The sequence below is a fragment of the Anabas testudineus genome, chromosome 4 (genome assembly GCF_900324465.2).
Source record: "Anabas testudineus chromosome 4, fAnaTes1.2, whole genome shotgun sequence".
Lineage (NCBI taxonomy): Eukaryota > Metazoa > Chordata > Actinopteri > Anabantiformes > Anabantidae > Anabas > Anabas testudineus.
The window spans coordinates 19,276,396-19,302,479 of NC_046613.1; the positions used below are offsets into that span (position 1 = coordinate 19,276,396).

General features: G+C 40.1%; 1 protein-coding gene across 1 annotated transcript; it reads left to right on the plus strand.

The window, feature by feature from the left end:
- Positions 1 to 1,221: 1,221 nt before the first annotated feature.
- On the plus strand, positions 1,222 to 26,002 carry sgip1a (SH3GL interacting endocytic adaptor 1a). The gene is made up of 24 exons (XM_026345731.1): positions 1,222 to 1,243; positions 1,718 to 1,781; positions 2,400 to 2,424; positions 2,951 to 3,007; positions 3,518 to 3,581; positions 4,379 to 4,554; positions 6,602 to 6,610; positions 8,037 to 8,048; positions 9,804 to 9,825; positions 9,930 to 10,014; positions 11,035 to 11,120; positions 12,108 to 12,188; positions 12,793 to 12,864; positions 13,062 to 13,862; positions 14,407 to 14,525; positions 14,675 to 14,828; positions 19,354 to 19,413; positions 20,282 to 20,393; positions 21,192 to 21,347; positions 22,127 to 22,262; positions 22,377 to 22,579; positions 22,838 to 22,902; positions 23,671 to 23,835; positions 24,035 to 26,002. The coding sequence occupies exons 1-24, from the start codon at positions 1,222 to 1,224 to the stop codon at positions 24,055 to 24,057; spliced, it is 2,769 nt and encodes a 922-aa protein (XP_026201516.1). The 3' UTR covers positions 24,058 to 26,002.
- The last annotated feature ends 82 nt before the right edge of the window (positions 26,003 to 26,084 follow it).

Here is a 26,084-nt window from a genome sequence, read left to right on the forward strand (position 1 = left end):
TCACATACATACATGCATTTATCTTCTTTTGTGCCTGCAGTATCTCACTTTTGTTGCTTTTTTACACCTAATCACATAGCCTCTATTATTATTCATCACCAAGCTCGTTTCCTTGATTTGTGTGTCTTTGTATTTGAGCTTGTGAATGTGTCTTCATTCTGTATGTATGTGTGCTCTCCTCCTTCGCAGTGGGATATTTATTTGAGTTGTGACTGTGACTGTTTGTAGGGTGAAAGGCTGCATGCATTAGCAGAATCAGTGACTGGGTATTTCTGGATGACAGTTCTCATGGCTAGCAGGCCTTTCTGCATTGATTTCCCATTTTAGCTGCTGCCAGGCAGGTGCAAAGATTAGTGCAGTAAAACCTTAGGAAGCCTTCTGTGTGGAGCATTTACAAGAACTTAGCACTGTTCTCCATTATCTGTTGTTGACTCTGCACACAGGTCAATCATTTTTTATTAATTTGCTTTGATGATGACGTTTGTGTTTAATTCATGAGTGCAGTCGCTGGTGTTGAATTTGAGTACCAGACGCAGGTCAAGGAGAGGAGCGTGATACCTTGTCTGTGTGCTTATGTGTGTGTTTTCATGTGTGTGGGTTAGTGAGAGGTAGCATCAGGTTCCTCAGAGTGTATCTGCGCATGGTAGAAGAAAGAGATCGGCTGATCATGAGATGATATGACAAGTAGACAAGGACCCAGAAGGATGAGAGCAAAGGAGTTACCAAAAAAGAAATGGAGGGAGACAACTGGGCTTTTATTTTGGGTAAGAACGAGCAAGGATAATGTGAGATGAGTTTGTTTGGAATGATTCCACAGCATATTACGTACAAGATAACAAATAGCTGTACTGCTATACTTTCTGAGAACTGTAAAATTAAGTATGGATTGTAACTGAATAAATCTTAATTAGATCAGAGGGGATAGGAAAAGATCACAGTGGTTAATGACTGGATATTATGAAGGAATTCAAAACGATCCTGTTTCAGTTGATTTGTTCAAAGCTATTTGTTGGAAATCTAAATATATACAGTAGCTATACAGTTTCTGCAAAAGAAAAATGTGATCATACTATTTTTTTTTCTCCTGAGCTGTAAGAGTTTGTTTCGTAATAGATTAGTCAATCAACAAAACTGTGTTGTCGCTCAAACAGTACAGTATAATTTTTATTTGTAGTGTTTATAAATGTCAACAGTGGGAAATCTGATGACTTATTCAATGACATGTTGACCTGTGCTGTTAGAGGTACCTTCGTGGATGTAGAATGTATTTTTGTTTAATTCCTCAGTTGTTTGTCTAAGTGAGACAAGGACATCCAACTGGCAGTCATATGGTTAATCTGTGCATTACTGATAACTTGCATGCTCTTTGTAGCATTATGGATTGTACAGTCATCACCTGTGTGATCTAAGCTATTCTTGTTACACTCTTAGCACATTGATTTTCTTTCCAGTGCTTTAGTGTGTTTTCCGTTCCAAAAGGAGTAATTGAGGGTTGCAAGGCCGACGGTGATGACTCTGGATGCATTCTAGTTGTAAAAAGAGTGTTTGCCTTCACATTGATCATGGTCACTCAATAATACATAAAATGTCACCTTGATCTCCTACATGATAGAAGCTGGACAGCTCACCCCACCACCCTTTAACCTACCTACAGAGAGCAGCTTTGGTGTCTCTTTTGGTAATAGTTGACCCTTTTATTTTCTATATTTCTCCTCAGGATTGAAAAAACGTACCAGGAAGGCCTTTGGGATACGGAAGAAAGAGAAGGACAATGACTCCACGTAAGCCCTGACTACCAAACACAGATCACAGCAGTCGTTGCATAGCTTAAAGTATTTACCGTCTTGCTGTGCAGTGAAGCAGAGAGCTGTAAACCCAGAATGTAGTATTAAACTGTCGATGCAAATCCTATGTTACGTGTTTTTATGGATCTCCAACATAATGTGCCAATATCCACCTAACTTGGATTCCGATGATTTATTCATTTTACAGTATCTGTCTTGGGTAAAATTGCTGAATTTATGCCAAAGCTGCAGAATCAAAAATAGACCATTAACAAGCCAGTTAGATATGTCATGAAGCACTCAGTCACCCTGCTGGATGTTTATAAGTGTGATAGTTTTCCAGAGGGTTCAGCCAATTTGCTACTGTACATGAGAACCTTAGAGGTTCTGCACTGTAAATGGTATGTGTGCTGTGATCTCTGCTCACTCACTCTGCTGTGACGAGTGAGTGATTTGTAAATGAATAAGTGTGTGAGAGTAGTTATGTGAAAAGGTTTCTCTTTGAATGCAGCTTTTAAACATTTCAGTTGCACTAATTAGCACAGCACTTGATTTCCAAACGAAGAGCTTACATGTTAAGTAAATTTTATTTTCTCCTTTCATTTTTTCCCACAGGGGGTCCCCAGACAGAGAAGGGGGTGTAAGTAGTTCAAAATATTTAATATATTTTTGTCATTTCATTTAATTCATCTCTGAATTAGCCTTCATACAGTGCATACAGTCTATTACTGCAGGAAATACATTATCATTTTGTGTGTGTCTTTTTCACTTGCCAGGAACCCCAGGAGGTTGAATCGGTACTTAAGTCAGCTGTAGTCCTTCAACTAGCCTTTTCTGTAGAGTAGTGTAGTGTAGTGTAGATTAGTTATACAGTAGATATGATGAAGAGACCTGCATCTTGAAATATTATGAAGCACTGTTGGACTATTTGCAATATGTTGGATGATCAACAGATTAGAAGTAACCCAGCTGTTAAATTTATGTTTGTAAAAACATTAGGGTTTGACCATCTGAGGAGTTAGATAATAAAATGCACGTAACAAAAGAATTAGAGTCTCCTCAAGGGAATAGTTTGACTGTATAGTTGCTAACATAGAGACCCATGCAATGTAACTGCAGTGTGCTGTGGGATTTCATTCTTTGTCTTTGTTTCTCTTTAAACTCAGAAGAAAACCAATGGGGCCCCTAATGGCTTCTATGGTGATATTGACTGGGAAAGATATGTAAGTAAAACCCTCAAATACAGGATAATTATTATAAACTGATTTCAAACAGTGTTTCAGGCTGGTTGGCACCAATTCAACTCACTAAGCCTGCTGCTTTGTTTTGATCTGCATGAAGGGATCCAGTAGTATTGATTCATATTACTGTAAAATCAATGTACTATTGACACATTAGTGAACATACTGTGGCATATTAAAAGTGATTACCAGGCAAGGGCTTTAACTACTATGATCTATTAGATTTATTGCTTACAATTTAGATTAGGATCATGACTCTGCTAATACATATTTGGTCATGTGTCAATAACCACCAAATGGAGCATTTGTTATTACCGGGAGTCTCAGTGTTATACATAACCATTGTGTGTCAGTTGGAAATTTAACTTCACTGAACCTGTGGCACTCTATGAAGCAGCTGTTATTTACTTATTTCACTTGTATATACAGTTACGAGTGTATTAATGGTAATGTGACACAAATATCTAAACATACTGACTATGTGTGTTTCAGAACTCTCCCGAGGTGGACGATGAGGGCTACAGCATCAGACCTGATGAGGAATCACCAGAAGGAGATATCCTCAGCACTGCTTTGTTTGACAGAATAAATCTGTCTTATTTTTTATGCCAGTTTACTTTGGCTTACTAAAAAAGGATACACTGCATTGTTGGTAAAAGCTTTGTAAACTGTGTTAATATAGAGATCAGTTTTTGTAGTGAAACTCATTGACAGAAGATGAATAGTTCTTCATCCTGTTCATGCCAAATTAGCGGAGATAAAAAATAATCAGATTACCTCATGTTTTACAGAGAAATCCTAAAAAAAGACTTCTTGACGTACAGTGGTGATAAAGTACGTCAGCTGCTTAACAATGGGTATAAACATCCAATTAACGAAGATCTAAATAAAGCAAATAAGGCTCAGCAGTGTCGCAGAAGAAGTCATTGATGATTGAAAGGAAGTCGGCAAACGTTTGTGGAAAAATTCAACAGCCTGGTAGTATGAAATCTTAGCGTCCCCTTCCTGTATGAGAGATCAAAAGCAAAATGAAGACACAGCACGAACTTTCGCCAACAGCTCATAACCCTCCGATTGGTCGTTCAAGACTGCGTTGTTCCCACCCTTATAGGAATTTTATTTTGAAATTTTAACATCTGTCTTTCATCCATCCAGTGTTTTAAGAAAAAATCTGAATTCTGATCTATTTAAACAGTTGTGGACTACTTAAGTCTCCTTGAAATATAGTTTCTAAATAGAATTAATTTTTTATAGTTACGTTTTTGAATTCCAGACAAATTATATATTTTGTTTATTCATATAAATGCTGGACTGTTTGACTTTGGAAAGCTTTCCTTGACTCTACTTTCTCACCTACCACCAAGAAGACCCATTTCTTCTCCTCTGATGAGTCAGAAGAAGAGGAGGACCACAGGAAAAAATTTAAAATCAAGATCAAGCCGCTGCCGGCTGACTGTGTCGTGGTAGAGCCCTCAGTTGACTTGCTTAAAGCCTCCATTGGAAACATAGCTCTGTCCCCGTCTCCTCTGGTGAGTACTCCTACCCTCTCACTCCTGGTTCCATTAATGGAGAGCCCTGTTTAGCTTGTTAGAACATGCATGTGCGAACTATTCTTGCTGCTTATCTTCACCATCTTAAACTGCCTTTTAATATATAAAACCAGATCTTTTACTGTATGTGCATGCATGTGGCTGTGCATCTGTGTACATGCTGTCTTCAATATGTGATTGTTTCGACTTGTTTTTTCCCACTCAGATACTGCATGATATTGTGTGAGTGCTAGTATCTAATGAGCTGCCACCGTGATTCATAATACATATTGTACTTCAGCCTACCTACAGTACTGTTATTGAGGGGTAGTGATGAGACTCTAGATGGGTCACTGTTTCACTTTACTTGGTTCTGTAGATGACAGCAGAACAACAGGTCCAGTGACCTCACAGTTCTCCTGTTTAGTTTGGTGTTGTTTCACAGAAAGTAGATGTCCCATCACAGCACAAACCATCTGACAACTGTGAAACAGAAGGGTGTGAAGCTCTTGTTTACAGTGATGCAACTCAGCCAATGAGTCCAGATTCATGCTCACATGCCATTAGACAGCCTGTAATTAGCAGTGGGACTCCAAAGCGGACTTCTGCATCCTTCGTCTTTTAATTCCTACCTATAATTCATATGTTCTCCAGTGAGGACAGGTGGCTTGGGTGTCTACTTGAATAATTCAGGTAGGAAAGTGGGCACAATGAGGCTGTGTGTAGGTTTGCTGTACAGCGAGATTGCTTGTGGTCATTTGAGCTTCAGGTCTTAATAATTCAGTCTAGAGTCCCACTGACTCTGAACTTGATCAGGTGTGCACGTCTTTTCATGCTGCTAGTGGCAGTGAGCATGTGTTTGTTATAGGTAATTTTAGGGGGCCACTGTTTATTTTAGCCTCAGTGATGGCGTGACAATCCTCTCTGGGAAGGACTTTATCTCTGCTGGAGTCTTCTAGGCGTTGGCAGGTCTGACGGGACCTGGTCACTGGTCGCAGTATAAAAGCTGGTTGCGGTCAGTTAGTCTCTCTTTTCCCCTGCCTTCCACCGTGGTTGGTTTTGTTGTTTGATTTATCTTATAAATTGGATTAGTTTGACATTTTAGTTACATAAACCAAATACAGTATATTTATTATAACTTGTGTGTTGTCCCCTCTTTTGTCCAGCTTTAAGCCGGGCTGTCACAACTGTCATTTGGCATTTATAGTTCTTCCATGAGGGCTATGATGCATGAAAATAAGTCCCAGTAGTAGTGTGACAGATTTGCTTTGAAGTTGCTCTGGATTGTGATGTTGAACTGGATGTGTGGGTATTTTTTTTATAAGTTTAACACCTTCTTGAAACTTATACTGTATGGCCCTCTTAGGTTACCTGAACATTTACAAAGATCATAACATTGCAATAACTGGCCTGTAACTATGAACTATTGAAATTAGCGTTGTGTTTGCCCAGACAGAGCTAACACATAAATTACATGAGTCATACGGTTACTCCCAGTCCTTTTCCCTGGCAACTGTACGACTGACAATGAAATGGTCTGATGAAAACAGGAAGATGGGCCAAATATTAACTGACCTCCAGAGACACAAACAGTTAGTTTTAAATTTCTGACTAATGACTAATCCGGTAAAACTATAATAATAAACAATAATTATATTAAAAACAAGGCCTGAATTATTCATACAAACAATTGTTTGTTATACGGACATGATATTGCAGGTTAACAGCTTATTTAACATAAAACCTTCACCAGAATACTGTCTTCACATTGTGTGAAGGTATGAAATAGGTGATGTGTAGGTGGAGGGATGAAGACTTGACTGAATGCAGAGAACAGCCACCGGGATAAGCCAGCTCTGCATTATCTGTCTGTATTAATGATTACAGTTGATGTAGATGACTGCCTGCATTTACAAAGATGCTTTGCACTGCAATGTTAATATACTTTCCCCACTAGTTCTCTAACTATCCCATCCCTCTTTTCTTTTTATTTCCCTCTTATCTCTCATAATTTGCTGCCCCTATTGATGATGTTAACCTTTTGTAGAGGACTCCGGTAAGCATTTTTTTTATATTTATTACTGTTTTGTTGATACTATTTTCTTTTATGTTGCTTGACTGTTAATTTTTTCGCCCCTCTTCATGCAGCTTACTTATAAATGCATTTGCTCAGAAATTGCTCATGTTCTATGTTAGTGGAAATAAGCTAGTCACATCTGAAGCAATATAGATAGCCAGAGTGTAAAAACTGCATGTGGCCAGCCTTATATGATTTCTCTTTCGGTGTGAGCATGTTTCACTGTGTTGCATACAGCCAGGCGGAGTATGTGCCTGTGTGTGACTGCACAGCATGCTTATGACATATGCAAGTTGTTTCATTTTCCTTGGTATTAGAGGTCTGTCCTCTCAGTTCTTTCCGCTGACTAAGACATCTTAAATCTGATTTTAATTGGTTCTGGAGTCTTGAGCTTTCAGTTCTCAGTGCAAATAACAAGGCCACAAGAGGTAAAGGAGGTGAGGAAAAGGTCAGCGAGATCAAGTTGAGTTCAAATGTCAGGTCTCAAAGAAAAACAAACATCTTAGTTTTATGATGGTAAGAGCTGGCTCTCTGTGCATGTTGGTCTGCACGGAGAGCTCCCTCAGGCGCTGTCAAAGTCACATATGAATTATCACAATAACAAAATGTTTAATACCTAGCACCTTCCAAAACCAGGGTCACATACTGTAAATCAAGATTAGTAGTAGATACAGGCTAAAAGGTCACTGTGACAGAACACTTCCTGTTGCTCTTCCTGTTTACATCCAGCAGAGAGACACTGAGTGGTTATGACAAACTGTTCCTGCATCAGTGGGTCCAATAAAATGATTCTTTTCCACCAGCATGTCCCACCCCCTCGTTGCATCGCTTTAATCACTCATGGCTCACTGCACAACTGGAACAAGCACAAGAGCGAGGGATGGACAGAGAGAGGACTGATGCAGAGGCTGATGTGACGCAGGCAGATGAAGAGATTTGTGTAGAAATTAAAGGGACCAACACAGCATAAGAGGGGTGGAAATCAGTTGAAAATCAGAATTATGGGATGATGGATTGCTGCAACTTTACAGTGTATTTCGGATGATGTCCAGTCATAAACGGGTTTCACACATATGAGAAATTTGAGCAAATATCTTCATTAATCTGAATTAGTCATCCTCGTCTGTACAACCAGTAGCCACATTATACAGGATTAAGTGACCTACAGTATTTGCAGTTATGCAGTCTAAAATCCTTAGACTGCGTAACGTTTCACAGGATATTTTTCACAAAATCGAATACAAATGTCCCATAATGCACTCTTTCTTGCACATCTTCGGGCACATCCTCAGAACTGACGAGCCAGGTCAAATTTCTTCTTCTCCAGATGCTCGTGATATCTGCTTTACTGATTTGTTACTCTCTGACCAGGTGTCTCTTCTCTCTTCCTTTTTGCTGGTCACAGAAACGTAGTCCGGTAAGTGTCCTTTTTCTTCTGACTCCGTGGGGTCAGGCTTAATATGTCACATGCCTTTTTGCTTGCCACTTTGTCCTTGGGGTCGGTTGAATAAGACTGAAAATACGTAGGAGGGTTCAGTTGCCGAATGAATGAGTCAAACCTGTTAAATAATTTGGTTTGATGTTAATATTTAAACATTTATATACACTCATAGAGATGGAATTCCAGATTTTCATGATCCCTACTGTGCTTGTGTACTTTTTCCCATCTTGAATGGCTTCATGCTTGGTCTCTGTCGTGGGAGAAAATTTGCACTTTTGACAGCTGGGCCCTTTGATGTCTTAGTTTAGTCACTCCACATCATCGTGTCTTCTCATCTCCTCCCGTCTCCCTCTCTTCTTATTCTCACTGTCCCTCTCTTGGTGAATTCATACATATGCTCACATACAGATGGGTGTTTTAGGATCACAGCTGGAGAGGCAACTGTGATGGAGAGGCAACGCTGTTTGTAGCGTTGCCTCTCCATCAACAAAACCACTTTCTCTCTCATCATCCATCTTCCAACTTTATCATTCTCACACCTTCCCTGGTACCAAGAGTGTCTTCTGAAGACTTTAGAAGCACGTTTTGAAAACTTTTCTAATATTTTTGATTTTCACAGTACAAACCGCTGCTCACAGTACAATTATTTAACTCACTGAAGGTCACGGCAGGTGTGCATTTTCTGGACAGTGTTATATTCTTGTATATTAGTGACATTTATTGTTAGAGCTTTACATCCTGTTTTTAATTAACTGTTTTCCTAATTATTTTGCTGTTCCATCTGATTAAGTTGCATTTATCACAACTCTCTCTGCGTTTACATGCACTTAAGTAACCAGATTACTCAGAGAAACCAGGTTTCTCAGTAATCGGAGAACAATTTTATATGCACTAAAGAAACCTGGTTACTGGAAACCCCTATAAAGATGCAGCAGATGAGTAACATGATTTCCCTTCCACCATTGGATTAATTTTGAAGCATGGTTCACAGACGTTAACTGTACAGACACAGAGATTGTTTCCTCTTTTTTTTTCGCTATATGTGTCAGGCGAGATCACTGACATCACTGTGAGAGAGACACAGAGGCAGTCAGAGCTCTCGTTTTACAGAGCAAACTGTCTAGATGTCTAACACACTTTGTGTTGGCTTCAGTTTTGGTCACATTTGGGTGGACTTAAAAATGAAGGAGCATCTCTCTTGTTTGATGATCTCCCTTTTCATCCATTCAAATCCAGTTTAGTAAATGGCTATTTTAAGTAACTCGACATATTACTGGTCGATGCAGGTATGGAGGACGTGACACCTCACGGACACTGCAGGCCCGCTCGTGCATTGGGAGCCAGTCAAAGCATGAATCTTTCATGTACTGCAGTGTGTGTGTGCGTGTGCGTGCGTGCGGGCGTGCGTGCGTGTGGCATTCTGTAGGTATTCCTTGAATCCTCGTGGACTTTTCTAGATATTGGGAATAAAAAATTATCTTGTTTAGTCCTCCTTTTTATGGGAATGACAATTTGTTATTTCATTAAAACACTGCTTGACTTTTCATCTGGGCAAGCGAGACAATACAATGTCATTTCAACTACACCTGTTTGTTTGTTTGTTTGTTTGTGTGTTTGTTTGTGGAGAAGAAATTGTCGAATTGTCAGATAGAACTGGATTATTTTATTCTTTAACTTTTATTTGTGTTTATTTGGTTTTTACATTTCACTTGTCTTTTTTTCACGTTGCAGGGTTTGAAAAGGAACACCTCCAGTAAGTACCAGTCTGGTTGCACCCAACTCACTTTTTAATGATAGTGAACTAAGAATGTGATGAAACAGTCACAAGTTGTAAACAGATTTAATTTGTGTTTTCAGGTGAGGAGATTGCCAGACCGAGACGAGTCGTCGCTTCTCTACCTGCTGTGGCTCCTACACCCGCTCCACCGCAACAACCCCCCAGGTGTGTGCTTCACTGTTAGCTTACAGGGGTGCAGACAAGCCAAGGAAAATATAGGTGCTCTGTGTATCATTGCTGCTCATCTCTTCTCTGTAAATTGTTTGAGAAATGGTTGGTGTCTGGTTTTATTTGGATGGATTAGAGTCGAATGCAGCATCGAGCTAAGAGAGCTAAGAACTATGGTGGTCATAGCATAGCATTGTCTCATAAGAATTTCAGTGTTAAAATGTTGCATGTACTGTTGCTCAGTTGAAATCAGAAATTGCACATTGACTTTTAAATGTCACCATCAAGCCTCACCTGGACTCTTTGCAAGTTTTTTCAGAGCTGTCACTGTTTATCTGCCCAACAAAACTGTTATGTGCCTTGACTTTGGGAACGTAATCCCAGGGTCTTCTAGTATTAATACTTAAAACAGTGCTTATACTGAGGTATATGATTGTTTTCATTCTTATTTCTCTACATATGACAGGGTCTTAAGTCATATTATATGACTTTGTGACGCTTATTTTTAGTGTGACATGTGTTTGGTGGATGTTGGATCTTTTTTTCTGTTCAGTGTATTTAGTACATCAGAAATTGCACAGATGCACACGAGTCAGGTGTGAATGTTTTCTCCGGTCTACATCTGCAGTCATTACAAATGCTCTATAAGCTCTTGCACTGTGACACTCAATATGCTTTTAGTCATTTGTCTGAAAAAGATGAACCTCAATATTTGCATGTAATATAGTTTTTTCTTCCATTTGGTTTAAATACATTGATTGTAAGTCTCCTTGGATAAATATGTGTGCCTAATTAATCTTTCCTTTTCTTAACAGACACGTTTTTATAACCTGATGATTATAAATCACATCCCAAAATTTTGAGATTTAATAAATATCTATCTTTTAAATTAGTTATGGGTTGGTTGTTAATGTGCTCACACTCAGTCACTTTACATGTAGATAATCCTTGTAATTGTCATGATTTGATGTAATTGTGATAAATTGTCTCTCTTATATTGTCCTTCCTGTGCCACAGCAATCAGCGAACTCCAGGTCCTGAAGACACCACAGCCTTATTTGGGCCTCCTTTGGAAACTGCCTTTGGAGAAGAGAAAACTGAAGGTAACTTACTCCACACACTTTCACTGTGTGTTTCTGTCTTTTTATGTTTCTCTGTGTATGTCTTTATATGTATTGCTTCTTAGAATATGTTCTTAACAGTAACTTAGTTATTTTGTTTTTGAAATGTCAGCAACACAATAAAACGGCTTCTTGAACACACAGTGTCGTTCTAGGGCTGTCAGCTCAGCCCTGCTTGGCTGTTGTAGAAGATTCTCTCTCACCGTTCCACTTACCCTTTCCTCTGACATCATTGTTCTTCCTATAGGCTCACTGGGCAGTTGTGGATTCAGTCCATCTGCCTTTGCTAAGGTCAAAGTTTAAATTGGCACTCAGAGGTCCTGATCATGTGCACTGTGCAGCTTGTTATTATGCAGAGTCACTTGCTCCCATCCGGTCTAATGGGATTTAGTGATGCAGGCTTTGGGAGAGCTCCCAGCTGAAGAGTAAATGCCATGTTATGCCATGTTGTGCCATGTGCATAACTAACATCAGCGCTGCACAAATTCTTTTTGTTAATTGTGTAATTTATACATTTAATTCGAGTAATTAGTGATTGGCTCTTACTGACAAGTAAATTAGCAGCATTTGTAAATTCCTAAATAATGAAGTGCAGTAGTGTGTGACATCATGACACATGTAATGTTAAAATCTTAAAATATTAAATTGCCAGGATGTGATATGTACACTTAGCAAAAAGTATTGTACTCCAGTAAGACATCTATGCAATAAATTATACATTCATACATACAACACTGAACGACAGTACTGTAAGATGTTTGTTTTCTATTGCCTGTGCCATATTTACCAGTGAATGTAAGCAAGAAAGTTAGAAACTCTAACTGTAGAATATATAATATAATAAACCACACCACAAGTTGCAGCCTCCATAACAATTATGAAGTTGAACCAATCTCTGAAAGTGAGAAAACATGACGTGATTTGGTGCTAATGCCCCTTACATGGCTTGTTCTATCCCCCTAAACTTAGTGGTTCTGTCTGAGTCTGATGCGTGGGGGACTTCTCTAACAGAGCCTGAATCCTCTTTGACAAGATCCTTCCCCACAGGAAGTAAGTTTTATAATTCCCCACGTATCGTGCTGCACTTCCTCTTCTCCCTGGAATGATTGCACAGACCCATCAGCTCACCTCATGAACATCTCCATTACTCGACTAATGAATGCCTGCAGTCGATCAAACAATGCGATGACACTCTTTTCTCTATAATGCTGGTAACTTGTTTCATTTCATCAGCCATTTCTAAACCAAAAGATCTGGCCTTGGTTTAAGTTTATATGGGTAACCTGTTTTCCATACTGTGCCAGCCCCTGCACCCTGTTTGCCTTCTCCTTGCATTTGGCATAGTGATAACTGAACGTGCTGTGTTGCATGGTTTATCATTTGTGGGATGATCCCTTATCCTCAAGGTCTTGTGGATGTATTTGTTATTCTGAAGTAATACCTGTAAGGTCTGTACCTAAACTTTTGTCTTTCTGAAAAGTTTACCTTAAGTAGAGACTAATCTATAAAGCTTTTCTTCTTATTTATTACAGTGCCCATTGTAAGCTGTGGAGATGTCAAAATCTGAAATGACTTAAATTACAATTTACTTTCTATTAACCTTGCCTATTAGTGAGTGTACTTCTTCATTGTTACTCTTTTGACATTGTTTCAGCTCCACCTCCACTTCCACCCAAGAATGTCCCAACCTCTCCCCCACCTTCTGGTGCTCCCTCTGCAGGTGCAGGTAAGAAATCTTCTCATCTATTTCTGCCTCATCAAACCTTTCACATTTGATCTCAGTAGCTTCTTCATCTTTTGAGATTTCTTTCTCTAATTTTCTCCGTCAGTTTACTTCTCTCTGTGATATTCTATTTTCCTGTGTAAACCTGAACACCTCAGCAAACGGAGCCTCTGATTGGTCACTGCTTGGCTGTGTTTCAGAAGTGTCAACGGAGGCAGACGGCTCCACCAGGAAGCCTTCAATAGCAGACTTGGACAACATTTTTGGCCCAGAGGAGTCTCCCTCTGCTGGTGACAATGCAGGCGACATGTGGGTCTGCTTCAGTGAAGAATCTGACCGGTCGTCTCTACCCAAGGACCCTGCACGTCCGCTTCCCTGCTCCCCACCTCCTCCAGAGGAACCAGCACCTCCGTTACCTGTCTCCCCACCTCCACCTGAATCCCCTGCCCCCCCCTTACCTAAATCACCACCTCCACCAGAAGACCCTGCACCACCTCTTCCTACCTCCCCCCCTCCAAAAGAAGACAATATTTCACCCCTACTGACCTCCACACCTTCCTTAGAGGAGCCCTCTGCACCTCCTGTCCGCTCAGGTCCACCGACGCCTGAAGACCAAAATCCTGTCGCGCTGGCCACCTCACCACCCCCTGCACCACAAAAGGAGCTTGCATCTCCTCCTCCTTCCTCTCCCCCTTCTATTAACTCACCCACTAGCGTCCCTACAGCTTCTGCTCCCAAAGCAAGCACCCCCCCAGCTGTGACACCTCCTTCTGAGGAGCCTGCAACACGTTCCATCCCCCAACCCCTGGTTCTGTGTAAAGACGAGCCGCTCAAGAATACAGACTCCACCCAGCCCAAAGACGACGGAGGTGAAACTGTTAACTCGCCCAAAGATGCTGGTCAGGGGAGCCGGGGCACGCCTCCCCCACCTCCTCCCCCCACATACAGGGCAGTGGTTTCATCACCTGGTCCCACATCTGGAGCTGGTGGCAGCAATAGCGGTGAGCAGTTCTTAATTATAACTAGAAAGTTATTTTTTAATCAGTGGAAACTTATTTTCAGTGCCCTAAAAATTACTGAATCAGTCAGGTGACTATTAATATTAATAGCATCCATATGATTTACTTTAGGCTGATTGTACAATCTGAACTGTTTGCAAAGTGGACCTTTATTCCTCTGTTTTATTCTTTGAGGACAGGTCATGATTTGGCCTATTTGGATGTAGAGCAGCATGCTGCTTCAGAATTGTCATGTTAGCAGAGGCTTCCCTTCTGACTCATAGGTAAAAGTCAGTCTTCACTTATTAATGCAAGTACCGTGTTGTCAGTTGACATCCAGCCCTGTCAGCATCACTGAAAATACTTGTGAACATTTCAAATGTTTCTTATGCCATCTTTTCATGAGCCAGAACCCCAAACACAGGCAACATGGTCTCAATACACATGAAACTGAAAAAGTAAATTTAGTTCACACAAGAAAGCATGACTAATAGCTGAGCACAGACTGAAACAAGCTTTTTTATGGAGTATGTGTTCTCCTTTACAGGTTCCTCTTCACCGGTTCGACCTGCCACTCCTTCGTCAGTCGACCCCACGCCACCACCACCTCCACCTCGCCCACCATCACGGCCCAAACTTCCTCCAGGAAAACCCAGTGTAGATGCGGTAAGATCTGCCATGATCAGAGCTTTTAATTGTTATTCTAAAGTATGATTAAAGATACCATCACAAAATCCTAGCAGCAAAGGAAAATGTACAAAAACACCCAGCTGCTTTTTTTTCCTCACTCTTCTCTTTATCCCTGATATTTTCAGAATCGTCCATTCAGCCCACCAGTCCACTCAGCCAGCCCCCCACCCATTGCCCCGTTGGCACGGGCCGAGAGCACCTCCTCCATCTCTTCGACAAACTCCCTTAGTGCCACCACCACCCCCACTGTCAATAAAGAGCTCTCCGTGTCTGTGTCAGGTGTGTGCACCATCAGCCATCACTAAGTTGCACAGCCTGTTGTCTGACGGCTGTGATCACAGGGGCTAGTAGCCATAGCTTAACTTATCTGCTCATCTCTAATATTAAAAGTTAATTATTGATTGTATGCACTGGCCTTGTCCTTCTTGTACTCAGTTTCTGTGGAATGAGTTGGGTACAGACATGGACCACATTATTGGCACCCTTCCCTTAAAAAAAAACCCCCACAAAGGTCGCTAAAATAACTTGAAACTGGCAAAAGTAATAATAAATAAAAATGTACAAGACATTAGCTCATGAATATCAGACATTGCTTTTGAGTTGTGGTTCAACAGAAGTTTTTAAAAAAAGAAACTAATGGCAAAAAAACAAAACAAAAAAACCCTAGAAAAGATATTCAATAATTTGACATGTTAAACTAAAGTGTGTCCTGTAATTAGCATCACAGGTGTCAGAAAAGTGGTCACTGTGCTGTTTGGTATCATGGTGTGTACCACGCACAACATGGACCACAGAAAACTAAAGAGAGAGTTGTCTCAGGAGATTAGAAATAAAAACATGTAACATAACAAACATGTTAAAGGTAAAAGCTCTAAGACCATCTCCAAGCTGCACATATTACTCAGAAGTTTAAGGACCTGTGGCCATAAGAGGAAAAGTGATGACAAATTGAGGAGACAGATAATACCCATGGTAACAACAGAGCCCAGAACAACTTCCAAATACATTAAAGTTCAAGGTACATCAGCATCAGATCACACTGTCAGTCACTGTTTGAGCCAAAGTGGACTTAATGCTTTGTCACAGGTCATGTTTCCTCTAACAGGATAATGACACCAAACACAGCTAAAAACACCCAAGAATGGCTAAGAACAAATCATTGGTCTGTTCTGAAGTGGGCTTCTACGGGTCCTGGTCTAAATCATATTGAACATCTGTGGAAACAGCTGAAACATGCAATCTGGAGAAGGCAACCTTCAAACCGGAGACAGTTGGAGCAGTCTCACTGACAGTTACAGAAATCACTTGCTTTCGGTGATTACCTCAAAAGGTTGTACAACAAAAAAATAAGTTAAAGGTGCAGGTTCAGGCCAGTTTCATTTAATTTATTATTACTTTTGTCAGTTTTAAGTTGTTTTAGTGACCTTTGTGGGTTTTTCTTTCTTTAAGGGAAGGATACCAATAATTTCGTGAACGTCTGTATTTATTTGTTTATTTAGATTTTATTTTGGAAATAGTGACCCAGCAGTTATGGTCCAATACGAGATGAGTACTAGAAATACTTCCCATCATATGTTATTTGGATACTGTACACCACAAAAACATCATGTATGCACGTAAGTTGTTTCTATAAAGCACATATATAAGACACAGCTACAGTAATTTTATGTAGGGATTTACTGTACTTAAGTAAAAGAATACAACTTTGATGCAATAAGTTATTAACATAAATATTGTGTCTGGTTTAGGTTCAGGCAGGCTGACACATTCATCTTTACGCTCACACACACACACACACACACACTCACTCAGTAAGAGTGGGAGGTGAGAATGTGAAGCATGGTGTTCATTTTAATGTGCAAACATTCTCAGCAAACCTTCCTTTAATGAATTAATCACACAACAACTGTTTATCCTCCTTGATGTAAAAGTCAATAGTGAAGGATTCTGCAGTGTGGAGTTGTGAGTGGTTAATAACAAGCCTCATTAGACTGTAACATTACTGAGAAATAGTAGATTAAAATATACATACTCTAGAGGCAGCAGCAGTTACAGAACAACTCGGAACAGTCGCAGGTTGAAGGTTGTTTTTTTAACATTATTATTAAAATAGTAGAAATTATTCAATCGGTAAGACTTTAGTTAAGTCTCTAAAACAGATAATGATCCATCACACAACATCATTTATTCATGGAGAACATTGTAATTATAAACAGTCCCTTGTCCAGTTCCACAGTTCACTGCTTTGAGTTTGACATTGTCATCACATCTGCGTTTAAAATTATTCATTGTTTCATTGTTTAAGTTTTTTCTTCAGATTTTTTTTCATGGTTTGATCTCTTTTTCTGTTTTGTTTTGCTGTTTGTCTCTTTATTTCTCCTTTGCCTTGTCAGAAGACGATGCTTATGTAGACAAACTGCCCACGTTTGAGAGACACTTTGATTCATTTGCAGGTATAGTAATGATCCCCCTCCGAGGCAGAGAAGGGGGCTGGTTGGGGAACGGGTTGTTTGAGTGGTCCTTTGTGAGTTTTCAGTCTGTTTGATGCTCTTTACCCACAGTGCCCTTTGACATCAAAGGGTAAAGGCCATCATTGAATGGTTTTTTACTTTTCTCAAATAATGGCAGGCAGGCATTGGGACAGTGGGAACAAATCTGTTTTCCCCATAAAGACACAATGTCAGTATCATGATCCTAATACCTACCTGAATAACTAGTCTACTTCAGGTTTTGCTCACAGACATAAGGACACAACCCTATTTTCTTTTCAAATATACCAGCACTATTCAGTGATGTTGTCATTATTTTCTTCATTGCTTTACTCTTGCCAACTCATACCTGCCCTTTATTTAAGCTCTTTATTGGTAGGATGCCTTTCGCTCTCTCCTGTGTGCATATATTACTTATTTCCATTCCACTTGTTGCCATCAGACCTAATCATCTAGAAAAATATGAAAGCTGTGTTCACACGAAACGTTGCATCTATTGCATAGCATTTTATTTTGCCAAAAATAAGTTTTACATTGTGCTCTCCTTTGTCCATCTGCCTGCTCGTGCAACTTTTCTCTCTATTTTATGACTGTGCACCAGTGGAAGTCTTGCCATGTCACCATGGCAACCTCCTGTCTTTTCTCTTGGTGACACACGGTGTGTGTGTGTGTGTGTGTGTGTGTGTGTGTGTGTGTGTGTGTGTGTGTGTGTGTGTGTGTGTGTGTGTGTGTGTGTGTGTGTGTGTGTGTGTAGTCACTGTCAGTTACCTCTACTGTGAGTCTGCACCACAAGAGTGGATTTGAGTGTTTGTGTGTTCAGCGAGCATGTCTGAAGAGCTCCTTATCTGTCGGCCCTTGAGGTCCATATTGTCTGTCTTTCTTTCTCTCACACACACTCAAACACACACTCTCATGCACACTGTCAGATCAGAGCTGCAGCTTACAGAGTCGTTTGAAGTCTGGCATGAGAATTAGACCGAATTAGGCAAACACCAGCTGTTTGGTATTCATGTCATCCTCTCTCTACCGCTGGAGTGGCACGACACAGCCTCAAGCTCAACCAGTCTCCACTGGCCATAAAGCCTCCATCTACTCCCACACTCGACCCCTGATGCCCACCTTTCACACCTGTCACTCATGCACCCTCAAGCCATATAGAAGAACAGCCCCATTTGAACATCCTTTTGTTTTCTCCATAAAACTGCTCTCATCGTCCCATCACTTAACAACTCACTTTCACTGCTGGGACATTGCAGCACAACTATAGTGTCGACATGCCAGCTCTGCCATGATCATTTCCACGTCGTCAGTGTTTGTTCAAACAGACTCACTGACATGATATAGTGTTTGACACTGTGCACGTCTTGTTATTGCTTCTTTTTTTTGTAACAGTTAAGTTTTTTATATAGTAGTGTTAAATTTAAGTTGTCTTTTCTTTTTTGCTGTTACTGTATCACAGTTTAGGGGCAGGATAATCATAATTTAAGTTTAAATATAACTTTTGTTAAGACACAATTTAAGCTAGCCTAAACTCCATTACATGCCATTTTTATTGATAAATACAACACCAAAGCTAAGCAACACTCTCTGAATATGCTTAAGTTTGGTTCCCATGAAGCTAGATGTCAGCTTGGCCACCAGGTATTTTGAGGAATCCACTTTCATAGTCTCTGTCCTGACCCAGCTGTTGAAATTGGGACAAAGTATCTGCATCGCAGCCGCTTTCTCTGCCTGCTCTGTGGCCTATCATAGCTACCCCCTGCAGTGTGTGCTGATAGGTGGCAGTCAACCATCCATCCATTTCATAATTTGAGAAGTGACAGACTGGAGAAAAAAGTGATGGATATATACACACAGTACAAATGATGAAGAAAGTCTTTGACAACTGGAGTATCAGCTAGCGTAGCATTACAGGTTTCCCATGTTTTCTTTTGAAGTCAGCGACCAGTTCGAAGGACAGAACACACACAGACTGAGTTGCACCACTGCCAGCCTCCAGCAGCACCCACTTGACCCTCACTTCATCTTCACCAGTTTTTTTTCTCATGCACATCCCGTCTTACCCATGTTATCATATGTACTGTCCTGGCGCTGTCTCGGACCACTGTCCCTCTTTGTCTCCAGCCTCCACCTCCACGTTTCCCTCACTGTGACGTGTGATAGACCTGCCATGTGAGACTCACGCTACTGTCCTTCTCTCCTTGCCCCTCTCACCCTTCTTCACCCACTTCCCTACCTTTCATCCCTCTTCCTCCTCCCTCCTCCTCATCCTTTTCTCCTGATCCCTCCTTCCTCCACCCCTTGACCCCACACAGAGAATGACCAGCCATCCCTTGTATGGTTTGACAGAGGGAAGTTTTATTTAACCTTTGAAGGTAAGTTTTCTCTGCACCAGGGTAGTGTGCACACACACACTCTTTCAAGGTTCATTTTATGCAAGCTTTGCCCCTCCCCTGCCCTGCCCTGTCTTTCCTCCCTTCCTCTTTCCCTTCTCCTCTGTCACCATAACCCACGCCATGCTAACTCCTGAATGAGCCCCATCATATACAGTCAACTTTATTCTGCCTTCTATTCCTGACATTAATCATTTTGTCATTTTGTCTTTGCTGACTGCCTTTCATTCCCTGAAGAATCATCGTTCTTTGTGTACTAATCTCTTTGTCGCCACTTTTTTCCCCTTCGGTCGTATGGTTTTTGGTTTGATCTTTGGGCTCTCTGATCTTCTTTGATCCTTTCTGAATAAATCAGCGTTAACAGCATGTCTGGAATAAGCATGCAGATACTTCTCAGTCTGTCTGTACGTCTGCCTCTGACTTTCCTTCCACGACTCCCTGGCTTTATTTACTGAAAAACAAATGTTTAAAAAAATGTTTCACAGTCAAAGAGCAGAGAGAAACGGGTGTCCTCTACACACAGAACCTGCTGTTTTCATACCACCTTACTAACACAAATAGTTTTCAGTTTGGATAGTTTCATTTCATTTCATCCCAACAGTCTGCACACCACGTTTCTTTCACATTTTATCTAAATACTATTGATTAAGAAGGGAATAGAGTCTTGAATTTGGTGTTTGATGATGTACAATATTCTTAATCTACTGACTTGTGTATTTTTTGCATATGGTGATTTTCATGGAGCTTTGAATTTGGATATAAAAGTGAAAACCGTAACTAGTTATGAACAGTGGTTACGTTTCTGTCTCGTGTCATTCATGTGTGCATGTACTGTATGTGTTATCTCCAGGTTGCTCTAGAGGTCCCAGTCCTCTCACTATGGGAGCTCAGGACACTCTTCCTGTGGCCGCTGCTTTCACAGAGACAGTTAACGCCTTCTTTAAAGGAGCTGATCCCAGCAAGTAGGTCAAGAGATTTCCAATGGTTCACACATCCACACACATTCTGTCATTATTTCTTTCAATAGAAGTCCCCAACCAGGGCAAAGTGTTTGCCTTTTGTGAGTGGCTGATGTAAAGAAAACATGTACAGTTCCTTTAACCTTTCTTTATCTACACACTAAGAATTTATGAAACAGTACATGGACATTAAGCAAAGGTTTTATCACACAGCAATGTGAAAGAACATCTAAAGTGTTAAAGTACTTCTCAAGAACTATAGCTTCTCCTATGTCTAACGGCTGAATATGGTGATAACACATCATAGCTGCACTTATAATTAATAATTAATACATTCTTACAACATTACTATTATAAACAGTGAAATACTAGAATATATAATATTATGACAATACATTTAATTAATAAATAATCTTGCTCATATTTTACATGATTTCAAATTGTCATTTTATAATTTTCATGGATTTTATACAGATATTTGACAGGACGATTTATGTTATTGTTATGCTTGTTGCAGAATGAACACCTATAATATATATATAAATGTATATATACTGCTTTTAAATGCTGCATTTTGTGCTGACAACACTGAGCATGATCCGTTTTTGTGTTTCCCCTGTTTTAATGTGTTGTGCAAATCTGACTGGAATAAACAATTTAAATTCCTGATTCATGCACAGTAGATTTACAGTTTATTTATGATGTTATGGGGTTTTTATATTGTTTATGTTGTGTAAAATATAGTTTACAGACTGCCTCGCTCCAGTCTTGCTATAATCCTTCATCTCCTCTTTTTCTCAGGTGTGTTGTGAAAATCATAGGTGAGATGGTTTTGTCGTTTCCAGCGGGAATCACGCGGCACTTTGCCAATAGCCCATCCCCCGCTGTGCTAACCTTCAGCATAACCAACTACAGTCGACTGGAGCATGTGCTGCCTAACCCCCAGCTCCTCTGCTGGTAATGACACCGCTGTGAGCCCACCACCTCATCGTCAGAAGCAAAATAATAACTATGCAGGCAGTGTGAGAAAGAGAAAAGATTACAACTTAACTTTTGCTGCATCCTCTTCACATGCTGTTCAAGCGTAAATGCTTTTTTTGTCTAACATTAAAATTACAACTGTCAGAACTGAACTAAACTTCACTTTTAACTGTGCATTGTATTTTATTTTAGTATTGCATTCACTTACAGAGCATGTGAGAAATTGCATAAAGAGCATGCTATATGTTGCATCATATAATTTAAATGACTGTCTTGATATATTTGTAAATAGAGATTATGCATAAACTATGTAAAGTACATTTGATAACAATATCTGTTTCCACATAACAAATTCTACTTCTTTATATTTACAATATGTAATAGTGGCAGAGCAAATTAGATTAATATATATTAATATACACAGTCCAACCAAAGGCACACTAGGTCTTCAAATCATTTACATGTTTCTGATTGTCAAAAGGATGTAAACTGGTAAAATTATTAAATTATTATTATTATATTACCATATTCATTATCCTAGCACATGTGAAAGAGTTTACTTGTTAGCAGTGAAGATGTGTAGATGATTAATGGTCAGTGAGTTCATGCCAGCTGACTACTGAGTCATCAGAGTTTTCACGGAGGTCAGCGTTTGTTTTCTGCCCTTTTCTGACTCATGTTTGCTGCTGTAAAGCAGAGCTCCAGAACACAGGTTTAAAGTCTGTGAAATCATGTTAGATGTCCTTCCCCCCCAGCGACACCACTACACAAGCCAAGGCTGATACTAAGGACTTCTGGGTGAACATGCCAAACCTGATATCCCATCTAAAGAAGGTGGCCGAGCAGAAGCCACAGGCAACATACTACAACGTGGACATGCTCAAGTATCAGGTAAGCATGGATGCCATAACTCACTCACTAAGCTAAGAAAGGTAGCATGTACATGCCACTGTATGGTGTTGTTGCAGAAGTTTTACATTTTGTCTACATCTTTTGTCTGTGCAGGTATCAGCGCAGGGCCTCAAGTCAACTCCTCTAAACCTGGCAGTGAGCTGGAGGTGTGAGCCCACCAGCACTGACCTTAGAATAGACTATAAATACAATGGGGAGGCCATGTCAACGCCAATGGCCCTCAACAACGTCCAGTTCCTCGTCCCTGTCGATGGAGGGGTTTCTAAACTACAGGCTGTCTTACCTCCTGCGGCATGGTACTGTCTCTAGACTTATCATTATTTAATATGTAGCCAAAGTGGACTTGTATGGTAAAGATGCCAGGGAAGGGTTGTGTATTAATCACTGAATGTAGCCTTATTTCAAGCAGGATAGAAAAATGTTTAAATGATGTTATAACATAATAACCATAATTCATATCTAAACTGAGAATGTTATATCTTTTTTCACTTTTAAATCTGGAACATAGGTTTGGTTTCCATTAGTGACCTAATGTCATCTTTTAATCCTGACAGGAATGCAGAGCAACAGAGAATCCTTTGGAAAATTCCTGATATCTCACAGAAATCTGAAAACGGAGGTGTGTATGGTATTACAGTAATATTAGCTGTGATTGTTGGGAGCCCATTTTGCTTGAGTGAGTCAGTCAGTCCTACTTTTAGTTTCATATTTATAAAATCAGACATAATATATCAGACCTAGGTGACAGACTCAGTGAGTCTGTTTGAACATGAAATTACTGCTTTACATCCTAAATTGCACAAACAGTACAAAAAATAGAAGTCTAGTCCATGAGCCATACTGTGTTCATCTATGACTTGTCACAGGATGTTAGTTCTCGCTGAAGGAACCACTGCCACCTTCTGTTTGGGAAGAATGCTGCACTTTACAAAACCCCCTTTATTCTCTGAAGATACACATATTATTATATCACTTCAGTCTGGTTTAGTGTCTGCAGAACCTATAAATAGATTCATTTATCCATCTGTGCTGACAGTTACTTGTAACTTTTGGGTTTCTTCTAAGGACTTCTTACTTTGTACTATGTTGTTCTCTTTGGATTGTGTACTAATATTAAAGAACCTTTGAAATGTTGCTGCCTAAAAATTTCTTTCCCACTGTTCTCATTCAGTTCTTCCTTAAAATCTGTATCCACCATTTTAACATTGGACTGGCTGCACAGAAAAGTTAATTATAGCTACGTCTTCAGTACTTAAGAGCCCCTACCTACATTCATTTCAGCATCAAATATAGCTGCCAGAGCTGTTTATACTCGATTTTTTCTAACAACCTGAGATCTCTTTATGTGCTCGTGAGACATTTTTCTAAATACAACATCTTCCCTCAGGTGTGGGATCATTGTTAGCACGCTTCCAGCTAACAGAAGGTCCAAGTAAACCAGCTCCACTGGCAGTGCAGTTCACCAGTGAGGGCAGCACCCTGTCAGGCTGTGACATTGAACTGGCTGGGCCAGGATACCGCTTCTCTCTCATCAAGAAGAGGTTTGCAGCAGGTCAGTTTAGCATTTATGAATTTGTATCCAAACCCAAAATATCGACATCCCTGCTGCGACTGCAGATCACGCTGTTCTAAACCAAAGCTTCTCAAGCAGAACAACAGAAGACCATTTCTCAGAGTTTGAAAACGTAGCAGTAGATCTTTAAAATGAAATAGACTGAAAATAAGCTAAACTTTTCGTTGGTGTCTTTCAGGAAAATACTTGGCTGACAACTAACCCATGCTACCGAGAACAGCTCTGTTGAACAACACAATTGCAGTGAACTGAGGTCGACTGCGAGGACAGAGGACAGATGGACACCGGACAGACTCTCCACTGACCTTTTCTGAACCCACTCGACAGGCCCGCAGCCTTCCCAGCAGTATTGTATAACTTGCATATAGCATTGTGGAACTGTTTTCAGTCATGTAATTATTGTATTTGTACTCATTTCATAATATGTGTATTGCTGCAGTTAGACACCTGGGTTCCTCCCTCCTCTAAAGTCTGTGCCTCTGTCTCCATCCTCCTCTGGTCATTGTGTGGTGGTGTCTTTTTAAAAGTTTCACTGCAGCTGCCTGACCGAACACATGGACGGCAAGCCTATGGACTAAACTGTACTCTTGGTGGCGTTTGTCGTCAGCAGTCCAGAGAGATTCGGCTGTTAAAAAAAAATCCTTGAGTAAGATCTTTGTGATCAGACTCTCACTACAGTCTCTGATGCATTCAAAGTTAGACGAGCTAGAGTTGAAGCAGGGCCCAGGATGATACTTATCAAGTTGGACACCTTCATTAGCACATAGAAGAAGGAGCCTGAGACAGCTGTTCTCACTGTCTCGCACTGGCAGCAGCCATGCTTGTGGCTTTTTCCAGCAACTGAACGCATTTGCTGTTACAGTTTGACATGAAGTACGCTGTCGCAAACAGCTGCATAAAACGAAGGTGCTTGTGTGAGATTGGATCTAACGCAGTATCAAATCAAAACTAGATTTTGCTTCTTTACCTATTGGTACAACAGGGTCACATGACTTTGGATCACACACTTTTTAACAGAAATGCACTGATGAGTCAATCAAACTGTTATTTTATTTCTCTGGAATACACACACGTGGAATGGTTTTTAGCCAGTTAGGCAGCTGCAATGATAAATCAGTTTACTGGTTGCAAAATAAGAAAATATGTTTTCCTGTCAGAACAAAAGAAGTGTACAAAGTGTCATTTTAAATCAATAATATATATATATATATATCTTAAAGGGCGTTTGTTGTTTTCCTCGTATTGTCAGATAGCCTTTCTGTTGTTCCCAGGACAGCAGTGGTAGACTCCAGAGTACATGACAGCATTCTATTTTTATTTATTGACGATGATTTGTTGTATAAAACGTGACTCTGTATATGAATAGAATTTGAATGGTATCGCACATCGCTGAACCCTCGAAGGTATAGATATGTCAATTCTCTCTCTCTTTTTGTTATCTGTGTAGTTGGGTAACCTGTGTACAGTATGAGGTATAATTTTTTGAATTTATTTCAGATATAATTTTTTAACTCAAGTGCAACAGAAGATTTGAGCTATATATGGGTGTGTGAGGGGGTTGGGGGTAATTTAAAGAGAAAGAGAAATCTCCTCCTGGATGCTGTGTTATGCTTTGTGAAAGCAGTGTTATTGTAAAGTCAGTTGTACCACAGGCAATGTCCAAACTTTAAAAAAATCGGTGTAACATTTTGGGAAACGCACTTTGCTTTCTTGTCAAGGCTTAAATGAGATGATCAGTATCACTCCCATATGTGCAGCTTAGCTTAGCATAAAGACTGGAAACGGGGGAAATGGTTAACTTGGCTTTCCACTTAGCAGCATCTTTAAATCTCACCAGTTAGGGAAACACAGGATGAAATATAATCTAGATCATTTCATTCCTTACCCCAGACGCCACAACAAGTGTCCGAAACATTAGTTTACCAGTTAACCAATTTTAAATTTTAGTTTATTGCTAATTAGTAAATGTTAGCATGCCAACATGCTTAAACTAACATGTTGAACATTATAAACATTATACCTGGTAAACATCAGAGTGCTAGCATTGTTAGTGTCAGCATGTTGAGCACTGCTGCGCCTTTTCATCAAGTTCTTGACAAAAAAGCAGACAAACATATTCCCCATACTGATCACGGTACCACGACTGGAACAGAATTTGTTTACTGGGACCGGTTTGTTTGCTCGACCTCATTATGATAAACGGGAAGAAAACTGTCATATTGAGCCAA

Excerpts from the sequence above, each read along its gene's own strand:
- sgip1a (XM_026345731.1), top strand. The coding sequence starts at position 1,222 with ATGTTGACCTGTGCTGTTAGAG. Across the intron at positions 2,425-2,950 it reads CCCCAGACAGAGAAGGGGGT|AAGAAAACCAATGGGGCCCC; the intron begins GTAAGTAGTTCA and ends CTTTAAACTCAG. Across the intron at positions 3,582-4,378 it reads TGAGGAATCACCAGAAGGAG|CTACCACCAAGAAGACCCAT; the intron begins ATATCCTCAGCA and ends CTACTTTCTCAC.